The sequence below is a fragment of the Telmatherina bonti genome (genome assembly GCF_933228915.1).
Source record: "Telmatherina bonti genome assembly, chromosome: 5".
NCBI classification, from domain to species: Eukaryota; Metazoa; Chordata; class Actinopteri; order Atheriniformes; family Telmatherinidae; genus Telmatherina; species Telmatherina bonti.
In genome coordinates this window covers 17,608,604-17,629,660 of record NC_136623.1, presented here as the reverse complement: position 1 = coordinate 17,629,660, position 21,057 = coordinate 17,608,604, and the positions used below count along the sequence as shown (strand labels likewise).

The window sequence follows — 21,057 nt, the reverse complement described above, 5'->3', positions numbered from 1 at the left end:
AATGGTCAGGGAGGGAATACCGTAATATGACAATGATGTTTGTCTAATAACAGATAACCATCAGTCTCAGAATATGCTTACCGTAAGTTCTTGTCAGAGGGAAGAAATCACTTCTCAAAAATTGATCAAAAATTGATCTTAAAATATAACACACTGTATTAAAAACTACACCGGTTAAAATCATCAGGCATAGATTAAATTAATAATGTAAACCAGAAATAGCGTCAGCAAGCATAAAATACTGAATTAGCCAAGATGAGAGAGGTGATAGAGGTGTTCGAAGCTCCACTATCAAACCTAATATAGTACTGGTTGAAGGAGTTAGCTCTGTCCGAATCATCCTCCACAGATTGATAGTTTTTTAGTTTGTAGCCAGTGATGGTCTTCCCTCTCCTCCACACCTCCTTCATGTCTGTTCTCCAGTTGTTTTTCTGCTTTTCTCTTGTGCTCCTCAATGCCTTAAAGTCTTTTAAAGCTCTTGTTGCTTCTGCTTTTCCCTTTCCCCTATTTGAAATACCATCTTCTTCTGGTTCAGGAGACCCTTGATGCTACTGGTGGTCCATAGTTTATTGTTAGGGTTGCACCTTACAGTCCTAGCCGAAATCACAGTGTCCTTACAGAAACTGATGTAGGCTGAGGCGGGGCAGATTCGCCTGTGTTCCATGTCCATTTTCTGATCTCCCAGCAGTACATCCCAGTCTGTGCAATCTAAGCAGTCTCTCGGTGCATTTCTTGCCTCTTATGACCACTTAAACAATCTGGTGGTAACAAAAAGCCTCTGTTTAATTATTTATCAGCCATTGTTTAACCAGGTTTGTCCCACTGAGCTAAAAGATCTCCTTTCCAAGGAAGACCTGACTGAGAGGGCAGCAGCAATCTGGTAGTTACAACAAAACAGTTGAAAACACATTTAATTTACGTTACAATGTTCCCACATAAAACACATGCAAACAGACAAGGAAGATGACTACAAGAATTTCACCACAGCTTTAAACTCATTCACTTTAACAAGGGCTTTAGGTGAAGTTCAGTCCACAATGCTTATGTGTGGGTTGGAGATAGACCGTGTTGTGATCAGAATGAATACACAATGAATTAGACATTATTTGTTTTTAAAAACAACAACAACAAAAATACAATATATTACTGTACATGGGTTCATGTGTAAGGTTGCTCATTCTGGCTGCTTTTTAAAGTCAAAGGATGTCATGTAAATAATTCTATGCAAAACAGCACCTTGTTTTAACCTCCTGTCCAATAGACCTCGACTTTAGTCTGTCCAAGCTCTTTGCTGTGCTTTCTAATAAAAAACTGTGTTTGTTCACTTATTCATTCGTTCGTTCATTCGTTTGTTTATTAATGCCTGCGTCTTGCTCACCTTATTGTTCCTCTGTTTGGCTATCATAGCACAGCGGTAAATTTCCTGCACTTCCTCCAGCATTAGTCACTAGTTTTCATATTTCCTGACTACTTTTAATTAGACATTTGCTTCTGTCCACATCAAAGTTTAAATTAAGGTTAAGACAACAAAGGAATAGTAAGCTTTGCTGGAGGGCGTGTGATCTGAGGGAGGGTCTGCATCATGCTTGCTCACATTGTTCCAAAGCATCACTCAGAGTGAGCATCAGGGTAAATCAAATGACATTAGATGAAAATGGATTTTATTTCCACTATGAAGGATAATTCATTTTAAGATGGATACAAGCAAAACTGTATCCATTTGAACTTCTTTCAGAAATGATTTTGTTAGGTGATCATGTCAGCCTGTTAAGATGATTAATCAATAACAGTTTCAGGCTTCCAAAGAATAGAGCAGATGGTGATTATAATTGGCTCTTTTACCTTCTTTTTTGAAACAGCCATGTTGCTACTAAACGTGCTAGAGACTGAAAAACAGGATGAAAAATAAAACTGTAGAAATGGGGAACTGTATTGATTGTTTCTATGCAGATAAGTTTCCTTCATTTTTGCTCATATATGTGGATATACAGTATATGGCAAATACTACTGATGTTTTATAACAGCAGACCCTGAGGGCCACAGCTCTGCAGGGTTTAGATGCTTCCCAGCTCTAATACACCACATTCTAATTAAATTGATCCGATAGCATGATGACATTTAATTATTATTCATTTACATCTTCTGTTAGACCAGGAAAATACTTAAATCCTGCAGAACAGTGTGAAATCTCTGCTTGTTTCTGTTGTAAAGAATATATTCAGCCATATAATGTTATGACTAGTTACATTAACTGGCAAATTTGTAAACCTTCATCTGTGACATTGATGTGTCCAGATCCTCATAGTCAGGGTCATAGTCATATTAACTCAGTATTCTGTTGATGCACCTACATAGATGGAACTAAACAAGTCTGGAATCAGATTATCAGACAAATTGTGCTGCTACTGTGGAACAAGTGGCTAAAGTAAGATTTTATGTTTGTTAGCTTAGCGCTGCCATTAAATCAAGCATAAGGAGTGGTGTTTGCTTTAATGTTAGTATTTATTTCTTTATTTTCTTCCAGTGTGTCAGATTCTGCCCAAAGGCGTCGTCTCTGTGATAGGCCCCGCCTCCAGCCCTGCCTCTGGCTCTACTGTCAGTCATATATGTGGGGAGAAGGAGGTAAGTCACACATTCAAATATAAATTGTGTACATTTTGTTTCTTATTTCCAGCATGTCAAGATGATTCTGTTAGATTTTGTTTTGCTTCCTTGAGGATTTGTCTCTCATTTAATCAACCATCATCCAAGTCCTACAGCTGTTCTGTTTTCCCTAAAGCTTTTCCATTTTTTTTTTTTTTCTTTTTAAAGTCTGAAGGCACTGTAATCTTGCTTATCCAGATTTTTTTTTAAACATCTTGTCTCTTTTGAGAGGGAAGAAAATAACCACAATTTTTTCTTCTGGTTTCCTTCTCACTGTTTTGTTCTCCTGTCTACATTTTCCATGCAGATCCCTCATGTAAAAATCGGTCCAGAAGAAACTCCCCGCTTGCCATACCTGCGCTTTGCCTCCGTAACTCTGTACCCCAGCAACGAGGACCTGAGCCTGGCCATAGGAGCCATCTTGCGCTCATTCAGCTACCCCTCGGCCAGCCTGGTCTGCGCCAAGGCTGAGTGTTAGTATACCCGTTGTGTCATTTAAGCTTAGCTTACGTGTGACTGGCAGCATGAAGGCATTTATAATTATGTTGGTGCATCAGTTGAGTTTTGCATGCTTCTTTACTTAGTTTATGTCTATGTTAGTGTGTGGAAATGGCTTCCGAGTGTGGGCAGATTCCCGCTGTTTGGGCGGATATGACTGTGTGGAACCATTAGACACTCCTTCTGACAGTCTGGTCACCAGGTTCTGTCTGTTGTCATGTTCAGAACATGGCTCATGTGGCAAGCCTTCCTATCAGTCTTGTTCCTGCACACTGTTTCTTATCTTAAAACTGTTATAAGGTCAAACCAGTTTAATAAATATTCATAATTGAAACACTTTCCAGAAGTGGAGGAACTTGAGGGACATTTGATTTAACTTGCCAGGCACTCAGACGAGAGCTTTCGCATCACAAGGGATTTGGGGTTTGGTCGCTGCCCGTCTTTATTTTCATTTTGAAAGAGTGCATTATTGATTTGTGCTGCAGTCGCCCATGGAGAATTGCAAGAATTAAAGGACTTGCTTAGATGGAAGCTGTAGTGTACAAACAGCTTTGTGAATACATGGCAGATTGTGCTATTTACTGTAGGAGGTGGCAGAATTTCTTATTTATCTACTGACTAACCACTAGGCCTTTACTTTTCAGTAAAACTTACCAGTAATGTGTCATTGTGGAGCTGTTGAATCCCCACGAGCCACAGAACTGTCTGAGAACTGAAGACCACTTAAAGAACCAGGTGAACCACAACTGTCTGAGCAGATTTTAACAAAAAGGTGTGACATGAGAACAGATTGATTCAGTCATTTAGAGGCTTTCATTATCTCTCCGGCACTTAGCCAAAACCTCCTGCAGCTTCCTGAAAGTCAGCTAAATACCTTTTTAAACTTGTCATTTTACAGAACTAAAAGAGCTTTGAAATGGCATCAGACACCCTTTTCAGTTTTAATCATCAGTTGATTGGGTAGATAGGAGCCTTGTCTTTCACCGAGCTTTTCCTTTTCTGAGGAGCAAACAACGGTGTCACCGTTACTGTCTGCGTTAATGTCTGCAGAAACAGATGCTTCTTTTCCTGGTGGAGAAACTGAGGGGTGAGTTTGTGTGCAATATATTTGGATTGAAGATGATCTTTACAAGGTTATCACACTCACAGACTCTGACCCACTTGGCTGCACTATCTATTGCTGTGGAGCTGGTTGCCATGGCTGCCGAATAGGTGCTAACTGCCACTCAACAGGCTTGTTCCACACTCTGAACAACTCTGTGGGTGTGTGTGGTATGGCATGTGTGTGTCTTGATGTGTTTTTTTTTTTTGAAGTCCGCTGGTTTTACTTTGAACATGTGCGTGTGTGTGTGTGTGTGTGTGTTGAGTGCAGGTGAGCTTATGCATGCTGCTGTATGTCAACATAAAGGAGAGGCTATTGGGATACATGAATGATTGCATTTGTGCAGTTCTGCTGTGATGCTGCAGAGGTTCAACATCGGCTAATGTTTACCAGAAGCCCCCTTGTTTAACTCATCTTATCTCTCCCAGCATAAAGTGATGCCAAGTGCAGTGAGTCAAGTGTGAGATAATGCAAGAAAACCGGTCATTTTGCAGCAGCACATTAATGGTTTTCATCTAATGTTTCCTCCTTTAGCTGGATACTCTGCTAAATGTGCTGTGGTCAGAGATGTTGGGTAATTTCCTGTGTATCCTTCGCTTGCTGTGCCTGGGTCAGAAATCACTATCTGAGCTTAATTCTATTATGCACTTTTCATGAGATGGATGAGGGTTAAGGACAGCGAGAGGGAAAGACTGAGCACAAGGGAGAGGAGACGGTGGTGGCGTCAGATGGAGATGTATAGAGGGAGAGAGGTAACTGGAGCTCAGGGCTCAGAGAGGAGAGATGAAGCGGTAAGGACCTCGGTGTGGGAGACAGAAAATATGTGAAAGGTGGCTGAGGAGAGAAGAGGAAGCTGTAAAGTGCATTGATTTTTTTCTTCCCCCTTTCTTCCTCAAACTAATTAAAGTTTTGGCCTGGTTCAGTGATTACCCTCCTGCTTATAGAGGCTTTCTCCTGCTGAAGGGCTCTGAGTACTACCTTTCCCCTCCTCCTCTCATCTCTGTGGTCTCTCCCTCAGTCTCCCAGATGCCTAGCCCACCATTTATTTACAGTATATAGCTAGAGGTAGTTTACTGTGGAATTATAATCAGTAAGCAGCCGAGTGGACTTTCTAATAAAAATGTATTCACACAGAGTGCCAAGTGAGTCGTGATTGTCATTTGTTATTTTCCATTTCAAGAGAAATTTGCTTGAAGTTGGAAAATTACATCAATAATTAAATTTCAGTCTGTACTGTGCTTTCTGTCCATCTTTTCTCCAAAGTTTCCTGCAGATGTTGCATCAGTTTTATTATTTGAGTTAAAGTTTTTACTATTTTTCAACACATAGTATCAACGAATAACTAAATAATCAGACAAGAAAGACAAAGTGCATTATAAAGCACTCAAAGAGCACACCTCCCTGCCAAAGTCGCACAGCTGTATAAATGTAATACTCTTGAAATAGCAATTGTTAAGACATTTATGGTCTAGATTGGTAGATAGTTTGGAAATTCTGGAGGATACCGAAACCCCGTCTGCTGGTTTAAGGGTTCAGAGATATGTTACACTTAATTCATGCTGAAAATCATGATTTGAGAAAATGATTCACCACCTACCTCCCGTGGGCTCACCATCTGCGGGAGGAGCCGTAGGGGTCGGGTGCAATGTGAGCTGGGCGGCAGCAAGGGGCGGGGACCCTGGCGGTCCGATCCCCGGCTGCAGAAGCTGGCTCTAGGGACGTGGAACGTCACCTCTCTGGTGGGGAAGGAGCCTGAGCTTGTGCGCGAGGTTGAGCGGTTCCGACTAGATATAGTTGGACTCACCTCGACGCATGGCTTGGGCTCTGGAACCAGTACCCTCGAAAGGGGCTGGACCTTCTTCCACTCTGGAGTTGCTCATGGTGAGAGGCGCCGAGCAGGTGTGGGCATTCTCATCAGCCCTCAGCTTGGTGCCTGCACGTTGGGGTTTACCCCGGTGGATGAAAGGGTAGTTTCCCTCCGCCTCCGGGTGGGGGGACGGGTCCTGACTGTTGTCTGTGCTTATGCACCGAACAGCAGTTCAGAGTACCCACCCTTTCTGGGGTCCTTGGAGGGAGTGCTGGAGGGTGCTCCTTCTGGGGACTCCATTGTTCTGCTGGGGGACTTCAATGCTCACGTGGGCAATGACAGTGAGACCTGGAGGGGAGTGATTGGGAGGCATGGTCCCCCCCCTCTGAACCCAAATGGTGTTTTGTTATTGGACTTCTGTGCTCGTCATGGATTGTCTATAACGAACACCATGTTCCAGCATAAGAGTGTCCATATGTACACCTGGCATCAGGATTCCCTGGGCCGCAGTTCAATGATCGACTTTGTAGTCGTATCGTCGGACCTGCGGCCACATGCCTTGGACACTCGGGTGAAGAGGGGGGCGGAGCTGTCAACTGATCACCACCTGGTGGTGAGTTGGCTCAGATGGTGGGGGAGGAAGCCGGTCAGAGCTGGCAGGCCCAAACGTGTTGTGAGGGTCTGCTGGGAACGTCTGGCTGAGTCCCCTGTCAGAGCGAGCTTCAACTCCCACCTTCAGCAGAGCTTCGAACATGTCCCGGGTGAGGCGGGGGACATTGAGTCCGAATGGGCTGTGTTCCGTGCCTCTATTGCTGAGGCGGCCAGCGGAGCTGTGGCTGCAAGGTCGTTGGTGCCTGTCGTGGCGGTAATCCCAGGACTCGTTGGTGGACACCAGCAGTGAGGGATGCCGTCAAGCTGAAGAAGGAGTCCTATCGGGCCTTCTTGGCCTGTGGGACTCTGGAGGCAGCTGATGGGTACCGACGGGCTAAGCGGCATGCGGCTTCGACCGTTGCCGAGGCAAAAACTCGGGCATGGGAGGAGTTCGGCGAGGCCATGGAGAAAGACTTCCGGACGGCTTCGAGGAGATTCTGGTCCACCATCCGGCGGCTCAGGGGGGGGGAAGCAGTGCTCCATCAATACTGTGTACAGTGGAGATGGGGTGCTGCTGACCTCAACTCGGGACGTTGTGGGTCGGTGGAGGGAATACTTCGAAGACCTCCTCAATCCTACCAACACGTCTTCCCATGAGGGAGCAGAGCTGGTGGACTCAGGGGTGGACTCTCCTATCTCTGGGGCTGAAGTCGCTGAGGTGGTCAAAAAGCTCCTTGGTGGCAAGGCCCCGGGGGTGGATGAGATCCGCCCGGAGTTCCTTAAGGCTCTGGATGCTATGGGGCTGTCCTGGCTGACGCGCCTCTGCAGCATCGCGTGGACATCAGGGGCAGTACCGCTGGACTGGCAGACTGGGGTGGTGGTCCCCCTTTTTAAGAAAGGGGACCGGAGGGTGTGTTCCAATTACAGGGGAATCACACTCCTCAGCCTCCCTGGTAAGGTCTATTCAGGGGTCCTGGAGAGGAGGGTCCGCCGGATAGTCGAATCCCGGATTGAGGAGGAGCAGTGTGGTTTTCGTCCTGGTCGCGGAACAGTGGACCAGCTCTATACCCTCTCTGGGGTCCTGGAGGGGGCATGGGAGTTTGCCCAACCAGTCTACATGTGCTTTGTGGACCTGGAGAAGGCATTCGACCGTGTCCCCCGGGGGCTCCTGTGGGGGGTACTCCGGGAGTATGGGGTACCGGACCCCCTTGTACGAGCTGTCCGGTCCCTGTACGACAGGTGTCAGAGCTTGGTCCGCATTGCCGGTAGTAAGTCGGATTTGTTTCCGGTGAGGGTTGGACTCCGCCAAGGCTGCCCTTTATCACCGATTCTGTTCATAACTTATATGGACAGAATTTCTAGGCGCAGCCGAGGGGTTGAGGGGATCCGACTTGGTGGCCTCAGGATTGGGTCCCTGCTTTTTGCGGATGACGTGGTCCTGTTGGCTTCATCTGGTCGTGATCTCCAGCTCTCGCTTGAGCGATTCGCGGCCGAGTGTGAAGCGGTTGGGATGAGAATCAGCACCTCAAAATCTGAGACCATGGTCCTCAGCCGGAATAGGGTGGATTGCCCTCTCCGGGTCGGGAGTCAGGTCCTGCCTCAAGTGGAGGAGTTTAAATATCTCGGGGTCTTGTTCACGAGTGAGGGAAGGATGGAGCGTGAGATCGACAGACGGATCGGTGCGGCGTCTGCAGTAATGCGGGCTCTGCGCCGGTCTGTCGTGGTGAAGAAGGAGCTGAGCCAGAAGGCGAAGCTCTCGATTTATCAGTCGATCTACGTTCCTACCCTCACCTATGGTCATGAGCTGTGGGTCGTGACCGAAAGAACGAGATCTCGTATACAGGCGGCTGAAATGAGTTTCCTCCGCAGGGTGGCCGGGCTCTCCCTTAGAGATAGGGTGAGGAGCTCAGTCATCCGGGAGGGGCTCAGAGTAGAGCCGCTGCTCCTTCGCATCGAGAGGAACCAGTTGAGGTGGCTCGGGCATCTGGTCAGGATGCCTCCTGGACGCCTCCCTGGTGAGGTGTTCCAGGCACGTCCCTCGGGGAGGAGACCCCGGGGAAGACCCAGGACACACTGGAGGGATTACATCTCTCGGCTGGCCTGGGAACGCCTCGGGATCCCCCCCACAGAGTTGGCAAATGTGGCTGGGGAGAGGGAAGTCTGGGCTTCCCTGCTTAGGCTGCTGCCCCCGCGACCCGACCCCGGATAAGCGGCAGAAGATGGATGGATGGATGGATTCAGTTTGAGCAGAGGTGGTCATGCCTTCAGCCCTTGCTGTAATATATCGAGCTAAGTAAAGATGTAGCTTTCAGCACTGTGCAAAAGTCTTGAGCAACTCTTCATGTCTTTATGTTTTGTTTCCAAAAAGACAGACTTTTAAAAACTGTTTCAAACTGTTAAAGACTTTATGAGCAGCAGTTTTCCATTGATTTGGAAATCTGCTGGCTTTTCTCTCAGTTTTAGTCACTTGTCCATCATTTTAAGAGGAATTTAAGCACTGACCTATGAAGCATGAAGAAGGCATCCAATTCTGGAGATAAACCAGTGTAAAGTCAACACACAACTAACAGTTTGATGAAAAACCTTTTAAATTGCATGTTTAAACAGTTTGTTACCAAATACTTGCTGCATAGATGTGTAATTTACTCCAATTTTTCTATCCGTATTGATGAAAAATGATAACTAGATTTTTTTCCACCTGTTTTTTCAACAACAAATTTTTTGAACGTCCTACCCAATAAATGGCAGGTTTTAGCATGGGTTCAACAAATTAAGAGAAACTAGACAAGGAAAAAGGAAAAGATGTGGGAGGCTTAAATAGCTCAACAGTAGATAAATATCAGAAAGATAAGACTAAAGAAAGTGGAAAGAATTGCAGCACTTGAAAAATCCTTCATATATATATATATATATATATATGTATATATATATGTATATATATATATACATATATATATACATATATACATATATATATATATATATATATATATATATATATATATATATATATATATATATATATATATATATATATATATTTGGCAAAATATGGCGTGGATGAAGCAGCTCAGCCATGGAAACCCCATCACAAAGCTGTCTAGGTTCTGCCGTGGAGCTAATCTGAAGACCACATAAAGTTTGGGGGTCTGTAACAACTGAAAGCTGGCAACTTCTGCACACTCTGCACCTAAGCATCCGCTGACCAGTTTGCAGCTGAACTGCTGTTCTCCTCAGTTGCTTCAGCTTTGTTATAATACTACTGACAATTGACTGTTGAGTATTTAGTAGCAAGGAAATTTCATAAATATGTTTGCTGCATAGGTATCATCTTATCAAGGTGCCACGGTGGAATTCATTGAGCTCCACAGAGCAACCCATTCTTTCAGTGTTTATAGAGGCAGTCTGCAAGGCGAGCTGCTTGATTTTATACACTTTATGAAAGTGATTGAAACACCTGAATTCAGTTATTTGGATTTATGAGTGAATACTTTTGACAATATAGTTTTTATGTAAAAATGATATAGAAAACGTAACGGTGTGATTTAAACTGAAGTTTAACACATTATGTTTCTGTAGTATTTGTCCATGTGTGTGCTTTATACACGTACAAATAGGTATTTGTAAAAAAAAAAAAAAAATGCTAAGGGTTACCATGACGCCTACAAAAAATCCTAATAAAAAGATGATTAAAGAAGAAAGCCATACTAAAATAATTTTTTTGTTGGATATTTCAGATAAAACCATCAATCTTGGTTTTCTAAATTATACAAATTCCTCCTAGGATAAATCGAGATGTTCATTGGCCCTGCAAAGGCTTCCATGATGGAAATATGAGTCATATTTAACCATACAGACACTGATCTGGGACTTGGCTGTGATTGGGCTCTCCCTCAGGCCTGCTTAGATTGGAGGAACTGGTCCGTCGCTTCCTCATCTCGCGGGAGACGCTGTCAGTCAGGATGCTGGATGACAACCTGGACCCTACCCCACTCCTGAAGGAGATCCGTGATGACAAAGTTGCCACCATCATCATTGATGCTAATGCCTCCATCTCTTATCTCATCCTCAAGAAGGTCAGGTCTGAAACATACACTCTTCAGAACTTCCCACACATTTGGATTTAGAGTTACTCTGGGACACAGAATAATTATTGTGACTCATGGGGATTTGCTTATTTCTGTTGGAAATTCAGGTTACATTCATGAAGGGCACTGTCCATAAAAAAATAAATTAATAAACAAGCTCTCACAAGGAAAAAACAGGAAATCACACATAACACCCTCTCTGCCCTTTACATGGAGGTAATATGTCGCTAGCAACAATCACTTGCACTCCTCTTACAGTTTCTGACAAAAGAACATCCTGATCTGGGATGCAGATGCAGATATAACCCTCACTTGCTCTGATTCATGCTAAGGCCGATCGCCAGTGCTGTGAGTCACAGTTTGAACGGGATGTTTTCACTTGGAGTGGCTGTCCGCCCTCAGCGAAATGTCCCAGCATTAACCTGATGATGTTAAACCTTGATTAACATATGCTTCTTTTCTCTCCCCTTCTCCTTCACATTCTCTCCTGTTTTCTCCCCTTACTGTCTCCTTGCTCCCTGCCTCTCCATTTACTCTCCCCCTTTGCCCTCTTTCTCTCACCATTAATCTTACTCCGTTCTCTTTTTTTGTCTTTTCCACATTCATATCTTGCCTGCTGTCTCGTTATTTTTTCATCTTATTTCTTTTTTTCCTTTGTCTTACAGGCGTCAGAGCTGGGGATGACTTCAGCATTTTATAAGTACATTCTCACCACCATGGTAAGAGCATACCAATTCCTCCCCTCTGTCTCCGGCTCTTTCATTTTCACTTGTTCCTCCGTCCTGCTCCTCCCCCTCTTCTGTCTCAGTGTGAACAAGCAAAAGGTGCTAAGGCGGAGAAAGTGTTCGATAAGGGGAGGTAAAGAGGGATGACAGTTGGGAAAGGGAGAGGAGATGAAAGATGGAAAGAGGGAGGAAAAGATCTGACAAGCAAACATGCTGTTCAGAAATGTGGATATGCAGAGGAGGATGGCAAAAAAAAGAAAGAAAAATGGGTTTGAGGTGAAGGTGATGACAGATGTGATGTGCGCTTTTTCCTTTACCACCCGCCACCTTCTTTATGCTTCCAGGCTTTTCATCTGCCTCCTTGATATACAGTACTCCCATCCCCTTCTAGCGTTTGAATTAATGTGTCATTTTATGTCTGATTTTATTTTTTTTCCCTTCTCTTTCTGCCCTCTGTACGTGATGCGCTCTTGTGCTTTGGATGCACTTGCATGCATATCACTTTGAAAAGCTTTCCGAGTCATTTCCATCAACCTCTCCTGTCCCCATATCATTATTTACCCCCCTCTCTATCTGGTCATACGCTTTTTTTTCCCCATTTTACTCGACATCGAATATTAGATTTTGTCACTCCTATCAGTGTCTTGTTTTCTTTATTGTGTTCCTTTTTGTACAGCGATTTTTGTGCTATGACCTGGCACGATGTCAACATTGTCACTTAACTGAATTTTTCTGTCTCCTTGCGAACACCCTCCTCCATCCTCCTTTTGTTTTCAGGACTTTCCTCTGTTGAGATTGGATGACATTGTGGACGAGCAGTCCAACATTGTGGGTTTCTCCATGTTTAATACAACCCATCCCTTCTACTTGGAGTTCATCCGGAGCCTGAACCTCTCTTGGAGGGAGGGATGCGATCTAACTTACCCTGGCCCAGCGGTCAGTCTCTGCCACCCACAAGCACTCATTCACGCACAATATCTGGACTAATTTTAAAAGTTTTGTAAGAATGCAAAAACATTTTGAGCTGCTTAATTCCTCGCACTGATTCACAGAGCATTTCAAGAGATTCACTTTAATGCCCATTTAATGAGTATTGATGCATCCATCTCTGTTTCCTTACTGCTTGTTTACTCATTTCTAACATCTTTTCTCTCCTCTGTTCTTTTCCCGCCTCCTTCCTTGCATCCCCGTTATCCCCCTCAATCGTCTATGCTTGTACCTCCCTCTTCATTACATCTTCTCCCTTGTTTTTTTTTTCTTTTACCTTGTCATCCATCTTGCCCTTTCCGCCTTTACCCTCCTCCATACCTTGTGTACATCCATCCCTTCCACAGCTCTCCTCAGCGCTGATGTTCGACGCGGTGCATGTGGTGGTGGGGGCGGTGAGGGAACTGAACCGCAGTCAGGAAATTGGAGTGAAGCCACTCAGCTGCACCTCTCCTCAGATCTGGCAACATGGGACCAGCCTCATGAATTATCTGCGCATGGTAAATGCTTGATAAGTGTATCTGTGTGCAATGTAAGTGCTGATGTATAATGTATAAAAGCTCATTTACATGATCATGCACACAAAGAGACACATGCAAAGCTTTGTGCTTTTATTTGGTTGACGAAAAATACTTCTTAAAATGCTGAAAAGTTTTTATCATCGTTAACTGAAGTCCTTTTAGTCCAGTGTCCAAACTGTTCTGTTCCACTGTACATTATACAGTAAATAAGAGGTTAGATTTTAATATTTAACATCTTAGTTTGATTAAATTTTTAATTCCTAAGACATAAATGCTTACATTACCAGCTTGTGTGGCCATATTATGCACAGACTCCTGTTTCTGGATTGCTGTATTGCTGCTGAAATGCAAGTGATCAATACTAGTCAGAAAACATCCATTTACAGTTTCTGAAAGTTTAATATGATGTATTTCAACCTAAAGTTGAATTTAAAACTCAATTATGTAGTTGAAATTTTTTCTTTGTATTTTCTATTCATCAGGTTATGGCATTTTTTCCGAGCATAAGAAGATACAAAGCATCTGAGCTGATCTAAGTTTCTGAAATCTGAGGATTTCCAGATTTTCTATGTGTAAACTCAAGCTGAGCATTTTTGACTCTTGTTTGGATAAAAATCAGCATTTCAAGACATAATCCCTGGGAAGTTTGATGGATTTTCATACCAAAGAAAACAGGAAGAAAGAGAACCTAGAGAATAATCAGCGATGAAAAACAACCTTTACTTAAACAGCTCATCAGGAAGAAAAGCAGAAATCTTCACTATTCAAAAGAAATGTCTAAAATCGCTTGTCAGATTTGTTGCTGAATGATTTGTCTTTCAATGAGTTATTTATTTATAAAAACATGTACAGCAACATTGTGCTTCATCTGGATCCCTTGTTGCATGTAACCTCTGCCTCTTGTTGTTCTTTGTCATCTCCCATTTCTTGTCGTCCGCTTCTCTCATCGATGACCTGTTGTCAAGGCAGCCTGAGTCCCATCTCTCATTGCCTGCGGCCCATCTGCTCGACATCTGTCTTTGTTAGTCAACATCATGGTGTGCTCCATCTTCAGCACTCAGCCATTCATCACAGTTCCCACAAATTGTGCCAGCACCTGGGTTTTGGAGAGGCCAAGCTGAGCTGTGAGGTGCAGGTCTGAGCCTTATTAGAGAGCTGTTGACACTCACTGCTGGTCTGTCTGAGCCTCTTGATCAGTCAGTTTCTTCTTGTTGATCCAGAGCTGATTGTCCCTGTCCAGTCAAGATTCAGCCTCTGTCTCTGTATGTCTTGCTCTGTCTTTTTATTTGCGTGTGTTTACTTTTTCTGTCTTTCTTCCTGATCACTATTGGCTGGATCTATCTAATGATGATGATAGATAGTGAGAGGCATGGCTGGTTTCATGCAAAGCGTTCACTTTTGTTTATATCTCTGTCGCTTTTCATTGTTTCTATACTCTCCTCTCATTGTCTCATCTTTCTTCTCTGCTGCCGTTCCACTGTCATACTTCCTTTCGTCCCTCTCCATCTGCCTGCCAGGTGGAGTATGATGGCCTGACTGGACGAGTGGAGTTCAACAGCAAAGGTCAGAGGACCAACTACACCCTGCGGATCCTGGAGAAACACAGAGGAGGCCACAAAGAGGTCAGGAGTCACCTGTTATCATGTCGCAGCCAGGTCATAATGTCCTTAGGCATTGGGTTAGTTACAGGTCAGCCATCTGATTTCACAAAGCTGAGGGAGGCTTTTAACTCTGAGGTCAGCCTCATCACAGGCTCCCCTGATGGGAGCCAGATCTGTACTTTGTGAAGTTGATGTGCGTTTCCTCTGACAGCCTTTTAGTGTAACCTGTCAGCAGATGTGGGTCATGTGTCAGATCTAAATATAAGTTAACATTTACTTTACCTGAAGGCTACTTGAATACATTAACTGCTCGTCTGGCCTTAAGTTTTTTTTTTGTTGTTTTTTTAAAAAATAATTGTGTTCTTACTTACAGGTCGACCATATTAAATTCAATCTGCGTTTCTGTGACGGCTGCTGTCCTGGATATCTTTCCTTCTTGCATCTGACACTTTTCTCGCCGGTCATGAAAATATAAACATTTTCTTTTCTTTCCATGACTACGGCAAACAGGTTTAGGTTCATTCTTTGAATTTGACATCTCGGCTCTTTTAGTATATAAAGCAATGTTTCTGTTGGATATTTATGACATTGATTTAGTCTTTGTCTGATTTTCTTGAAGTTAAGTATTGATATGTTTTTATTTTGGATTCTTTACTTGGTTGAGACTTGCATCAGACTTAAGCAGTTCAGACGGCACCTACATACTTTTACATCAAATTGTTGGATCATTGTTGAATTGAATTTAAGAATTCAAACACTATCCAACAACGAGTTTGGTCAGAGTGCATTATGACAGATAAATCTGTATAATCTATAATCTACTACCATTCAGTAAGAATTGATTTTTGCTGTGAAGATATTGGCCAAGTGGTGAAGGTTTATTCCTATTCAAATGTGATGTTTATCCTGTTTTCATCAACTCTATATTCAAAATAAATCTCTAGGTTTCTCTCTGTAACATAGTGACATCTGTACCTTATCGAAATGTATGTTTTACTCAGTTCAGTTGTTTACTTAGGCTGTATACATATATGTATATACATATACATATATATATATATATATATATATATATATATATATATATATATATATATATATATATATATGTATATGTATATACATATATGTATACAGCCTAAGTACATTTTTAATTGATTTATGCAAAATAAGGGCTGCACGGCATAGTAAGCATGTATGCGTGGGTTCTCTCTGGGTACTCCTTCCTCTCACCATCGAAATGTGTTTAGGTTAACACATTTAACTCCTTCCTTAGATTAAATGTGAAGATGTTTAGTTGTTTTTTACTGCATGTTGGCCCTGTGATGAACTGGCGACCTGGGTGTACCCTGCCTCTTGCCTGCTAATTGCTGGGATAGGTTCCAGCCACCTTGTGACCCTGAAATTGAATAAACTGTACAGAATGTAGATGAATGAGTGCAAAACTCTGCTTTACACTCATTTTTACATTTCTGGAGTCGTCATTGCCCTGCAGCATCTGAGGTTGAGAAATGTCACAGATCTCTTTATTTTTCCAGCCCACGGCATCATGCAACAGCAGTGTTTTGCTTTATGGCACCACATCACATGCCAGCAATTAGATATCTGCACACTGGCCCTTTTGAATGTGCGTTATGGCTGATTTAGCAAAGAAACACAACAGGATATAATCAGCTGAAGCGTGTAAGAGAAAGAGAGAAAGCGACAAAGGAAGAGATTAGACACCCTGTATTCAGACGTAGCAACCACTCAGTGCTCAATATTGTAAAACACATATCAATATGATGAAAAGAAGTAGTTTGCTCACCAGCTGCAATGAGCTACTGGTGACAGACCCAATAAGGATGATGGGGAAAACGTCCTCCACTGAGTACGGCAGTTAGCGTAGTACTCTTTGGTGAGTATAAAAAAGACTGGGTGGGGAAGCATTTAGCATTTAAAAACTAAGTTTAAATGAAGCATTAAATGCTCACAGCACTGCAGGTGATGTTCATCAGCTGTAAGAAAGACTTTTTATTCACCTCTCTTTAGTATGTCTGCCAGCTGTCTCTGAAACTAACACAAAATGCCACCTTCTCACTTAAAGCCAGACTCTAACTCAGTGGAGATTTTGCTTGTAGTAATTAACATTTTAACTTTGCCACCTCTTTGTAGCAGCATCCATATTGTAAGCAGGCAGTGGTGGCTCACAGAAAAGACCACTGAAATGTCAGAGCAGGACGAATAATGTCATAGAAAAGCTGTGATTCTGTGCGTAGAGGCATTACCTCTCCTCTGCCTTACTGAAAGATTCATCTTGCATAATGGTTAGGTTATGATCACCCATTATGTACCCAAGTGTCTTTACTGTCTACATAAAATGGAAATAAATATATTGTTATGCAATTTCAGAGAGGTGTTAGTGAAGGAACGAGGTGTTGCAATGAAACTGCTGATCACAAATGCTTCTCTGTATTGTGTTTACCCATCTTGGCCGACCTTAGCTCTTTGCTCTCCTTGTCAGTAGCAGGTTTTTTTTCTTATACTGATGCCCAGAACTACAAGTACATCTATTGCTCCAGTGGGGACAGTCATATCAATATGCATACAATATGAAACAGTATGGATCCCAATGCCAAAGTACATAACATAAAGTCAGTAAAGGTGTTTGTATTATAGAATAGACCATCAGCATTGATACACTCACTCATATACTTGGCCACGTAGCCAGCTGCAACATAAAAACAGTTACAGCACAGCTAAACAGTGCATTATTTATCCCACAATAGTCATTGATTTTTCTCCTACCTCTCCCTCACGCTTAGATCGGGATCTGGTACTCCAATAACACCTTGGCAATGAACTCCACCAGCTTGGATATTAATGTCTCAGAAACGCTGGCAAACAAGACCCTCATTGTCACCACCATTCTGGTAAGGTCACAGTTACCCTGGAAGTGTCCACATGGTGCTGCAGACTTGTTTTTGTGCTGCTACACTGGCCTTGCCAGAGCTCACACTGTTTTATAGTCTTTCTCTACTAATTTAGCGGTTGCTGTAACTGTCATGGAAACTGATGGAGACATGACGAGTACGTGTTACTGAAAGAAGACTCGGAAAGTCTTGTCCTGCTGATAATATCCATAATCCAAATCCATAATCTCCAATTTGAAGAATAAAGTCTTAATCTGAAAGTATTGCCATATTACACTGTGAAAAATATATTGATAAATTAATAGTAGTTTAAAAGAAAAAAAAAGAAAAAAAAAAGAAAACATTGAAACAGAAGTCCGCCCTCTTTTAAGTGACAGGAATAAACATTTTGTGAGATAAAAAAATTATTTCTTCTATTTTTTTCTAAGATGCAAACAGGATACTTTCATGTGGATTTTTGGGGATGTTGGATTTATGAAATTCTTCTGCATCCAATGAGTTTGAAAACTGATTAAAACCCAACAGCACTGGACGAAGCCAGTTTAAAAGGCTTGGCTCTTCCATTTCATGCCGTCTTCTCACATTCTTCTTAGTTACTGATCACTTGATATTAAATAGATATTAAATCCAACAAAGTGGGTAAACATGATATTGTAAGAATACAATATCAGAATTTAACATTTGCCATATTAAAATTTGCAGATTTTAAGTTTTGGATGCTTTTTCCACTATGGAGGACTGAAAATGACACAATCAGAAGTAAATGAAAAAGCTAATTTATTTCAACACTTAATTCTTGTTTCCACGGATATTTTTACTTCTATTACCAGATTTCTGGTTCGCACAATAATACTTTGTTACAATGTAATAAAAGTATGAAATGAAATGTAGAAACAATTTAAAATTGGAAGTAGATATCAACCAATATGAATGTAGAAATACATACATCACTGTGGAAAGAGAAATGAATATGAAAATACATGAAAGAATTTAGAAATCAGAGGTTGTAAATAGTGTGGAATTGGCAAATTTAACAAGTATATTGGCCCTGTGATGGACTGGCAACCTGTTCAGTGTGTACCCTGCTGCTTCCCTGATGATTTCTGGGATAGGATTCAACTTCCTCACGCCCATGAACTGGACATGGAGAAGTATAGAGAATGAATGAATAAAAATATTTTGAAAAATAAATAAATGTATTACTAATAATTAAATACACCCATGTGTGAATGTATAAATATAGAATATTTCATTGGATTCATTCATTAATTTGCAATTTAGGATTATGAGTGCTGCATTTAAGCCGACTAAAGTTCTGCTAAAATCTTAAATCCCATCATAATTTACTTTTGCTTCTATATTTTTTTCAGTGTGATAATACTGAACAATGATTTTAAAACCAAAAAAAAAGACCTGTTGTTCAGTATTATATGTAAATTTTTAGCTTTTCTTTCCAGTTTACTCTGCTGTCTCACTGTTCTGATTTAGTTTAACATCAAGACTACCTGTGTCATCAGGCTGTTGACTGTGTCTGTGCTGGCAGAACTCTTGTCTCTCATCCACCAAGATTAGCGATTCAATCCCTGGTGTGAGACCCTCTGAGTAGCAAATTGGCATTTTTCATGTGAAGTCTGATGTATTTAATTTTCTCCCTGCACCTCTTCTGAGATGAATCAGCCAACCTTGGTGGGAGCACAGCCTGTCATCTTTTGGTGCCCAGCTTTATCTGCATCGATTTACTTCAATGACCACACTGTGGTTTCTGAGTCTGTCTGTTTGGCTCACTCTCACCTTCATCTGCAGCCATGCTCCACTATCAATTTATGTCTCTTAAAGCAATTTAGTGTTGGACTATATAACTGTAGGAGACTTACATGAGGCAGATAAAAATTTTCTCCAGTAAATTGACTCAGCCTGAGGAATTGTGACTTTAAGTCAGTAGTTTTGGTTAAGCTCCAGGAAAAATGTGCTCTTAAATTCCCGCTATGCATTTGTGTATTGCACATTTTTTTAGACAAATGCCATACATTTAAAGTTTTCTTCAACCAGTTTAGAGGCTCCCAGGTTCTCTGGACTAAATGGTCTGAAAAGCACACAGATTTTAATGTGTAAAAGATCAACTTCCCTTTTAAGTGTACATTTGATTTGAGTCGCAACATGTGATACATACTGCTCCCATAACACATCAATATGAGCCTGAATACTTTATAGGAGCAGAATACATGACGACATATTAAATATTCATATTAGCTTTGTTTATGAGTTCAAAAAACAAAAATCACATTTACTGGCATGATTTAAAATCTCAACCAGAAAGGAAATAAGCATAGTTTTTCAGAACAGAGGATCTGTTTAATCTTGTGAATGATCTGTGCAAAAACTGGGTATTGGTTGTTTTGAACTGAGACCTCTCATGTATCCCCTTTCTACAGGAGAACCCATATGTGATGCGTAAAGACAATTACCAAGATTTCCAGGGGAATGACCAGTATGAGGGCTTCTGTGTTGACATGTTGAGGGAGCTTGCAGACATCTTGAAATTTTCCTTCAAAATCAAGCTGGTGGATGATGGGCTGTATGGGGCCCCAGAGCCCAACGGCTCATGGACTGGCATGGTTGGAGAGCTAATCAACAGGGTAAGTGCTCTCCAGATTGCACAGAAACATGCACAAATGCTCCATGGAGTGTTTCTGCAAATAGAAACTTATGTGGAACTCATAACTATGTACACACCCACCCACGTACACACACTTGCACTGTAGCCCCAAACCACAACTCTGCTGTAACTTCCCATGTCTCAAATTGCCCTCAGAGGGGAGTGAGACTCTTATCTAGGACAAAAGCTGACTTGTTAATTCCCCAAAAGAGAGTGGTAGAATTGCTTAAAATTGCCTGTGCCATCTTCCCTTGCAGTAACCTGCAACTATCCCCCCCCCTCTTCCACTCCCTGTCCAGGCTTCTATGTCCCTCTAGCAGACACTCTGGTTGAAGCAGGCTAATGAGAGCCCCCTCTCTGCTTAATTACCAGACGGTATACTTCAATTACCAGACTGTGGTCCCTGTGTGGAGCCTGCCACTCCGGTGCCCCCCCAGTTCTCCATGCTTCCTCTCCCGCTCTGCCCTCCCCATTGCCTGATCACTCAACTCTAATTAGTGGGCCATGTTCATAAATTAGCTTTTAATGGATGAGATGGAGGGAAGGCAGACCAACCGGAGATCTGTAGGTTTTATACAGGTGGAAAGACCAGCCACCCAATGCTTACCTTCAATTAGCCTCATTTGGACAGTGCATATATAATGTGTGTGTGTGTTTGTGTGTATGAGACAGGGTGCACTTCTCTAGGCTATGCATAGTCAAACTTTTAATTCTTTATCCCTGATATCAGCATTTCATAGAAACAGCACACAGCATCACTTGTCTTTCTATTTTTATACCTTAACCACTTGTCCTTTTTTCTGCCTCACTCTCCTGCACTACCTCTATCGCTCTCCCTCACCCCGCTGTTATCTGCCCACCTATCTATCTCTGTCAATCCTCCAGAAAGCAGACCTGGCCGTGGCAGGTTTCACCATCACATCAGA

The 21,057-nt window shown here is 42.3% G+C and overlaps 1 protein-coding gene across 2 annotated transcripts in view; it reads left to right on the top strand.

Annotated features, from left to right (window-relative positions):
* Positions 1-21,057, top strand: part of grik5 (glutamate receptor, ionotropic, kainate 5) — a gene marked incomplete at its 3' end in the record, with an annotated part of 37,399 nt that overhangs the window by 3,860 nt on the left and 12,482 nt on the right. For both annotated transcript variants that reach the window (XM_079241408.1, XM_079241407.1), the window contains exons 3-12: positions 2,525-2,622; positions 2,951-3,116; positions 10,539-10,717; positions 11,395-11,448; positions 12,232-12,390; positions 12,789-12,941; positions 14,480-14,584; positions 17,368-17,475; positions 19,908-20,111; positions 21,017-21,057. The exon at positions 21,017-21,057 is cut by the window's right edge and continues 73 nt beyond it. In XM_079241408.1, coding sequence (XP_079097534.1) covers positions 2,525-2,622; positions 2,951-3,116; positions 10,539-10,717; positions 11,395-11,448; positions 12,232-12,390; positions 12,789-12,941; positions 14,480-14,584; positions 17,368-17,475; positions 19,908-20,111; positions 21,017-21,057 — 1,267 coding nt within the window. The remainder of the gene's footprint in view (positions 1-2,524; positions 2,623-2,950; positions 3,117-10,538; positions 10,718-11,394; positions 11,449-12,231; positions 12,391-12,788; positions 12,942-14,479; positions 14,585-17,367; positions 17,476-19,907; positions 20,112-21,016) is intronic.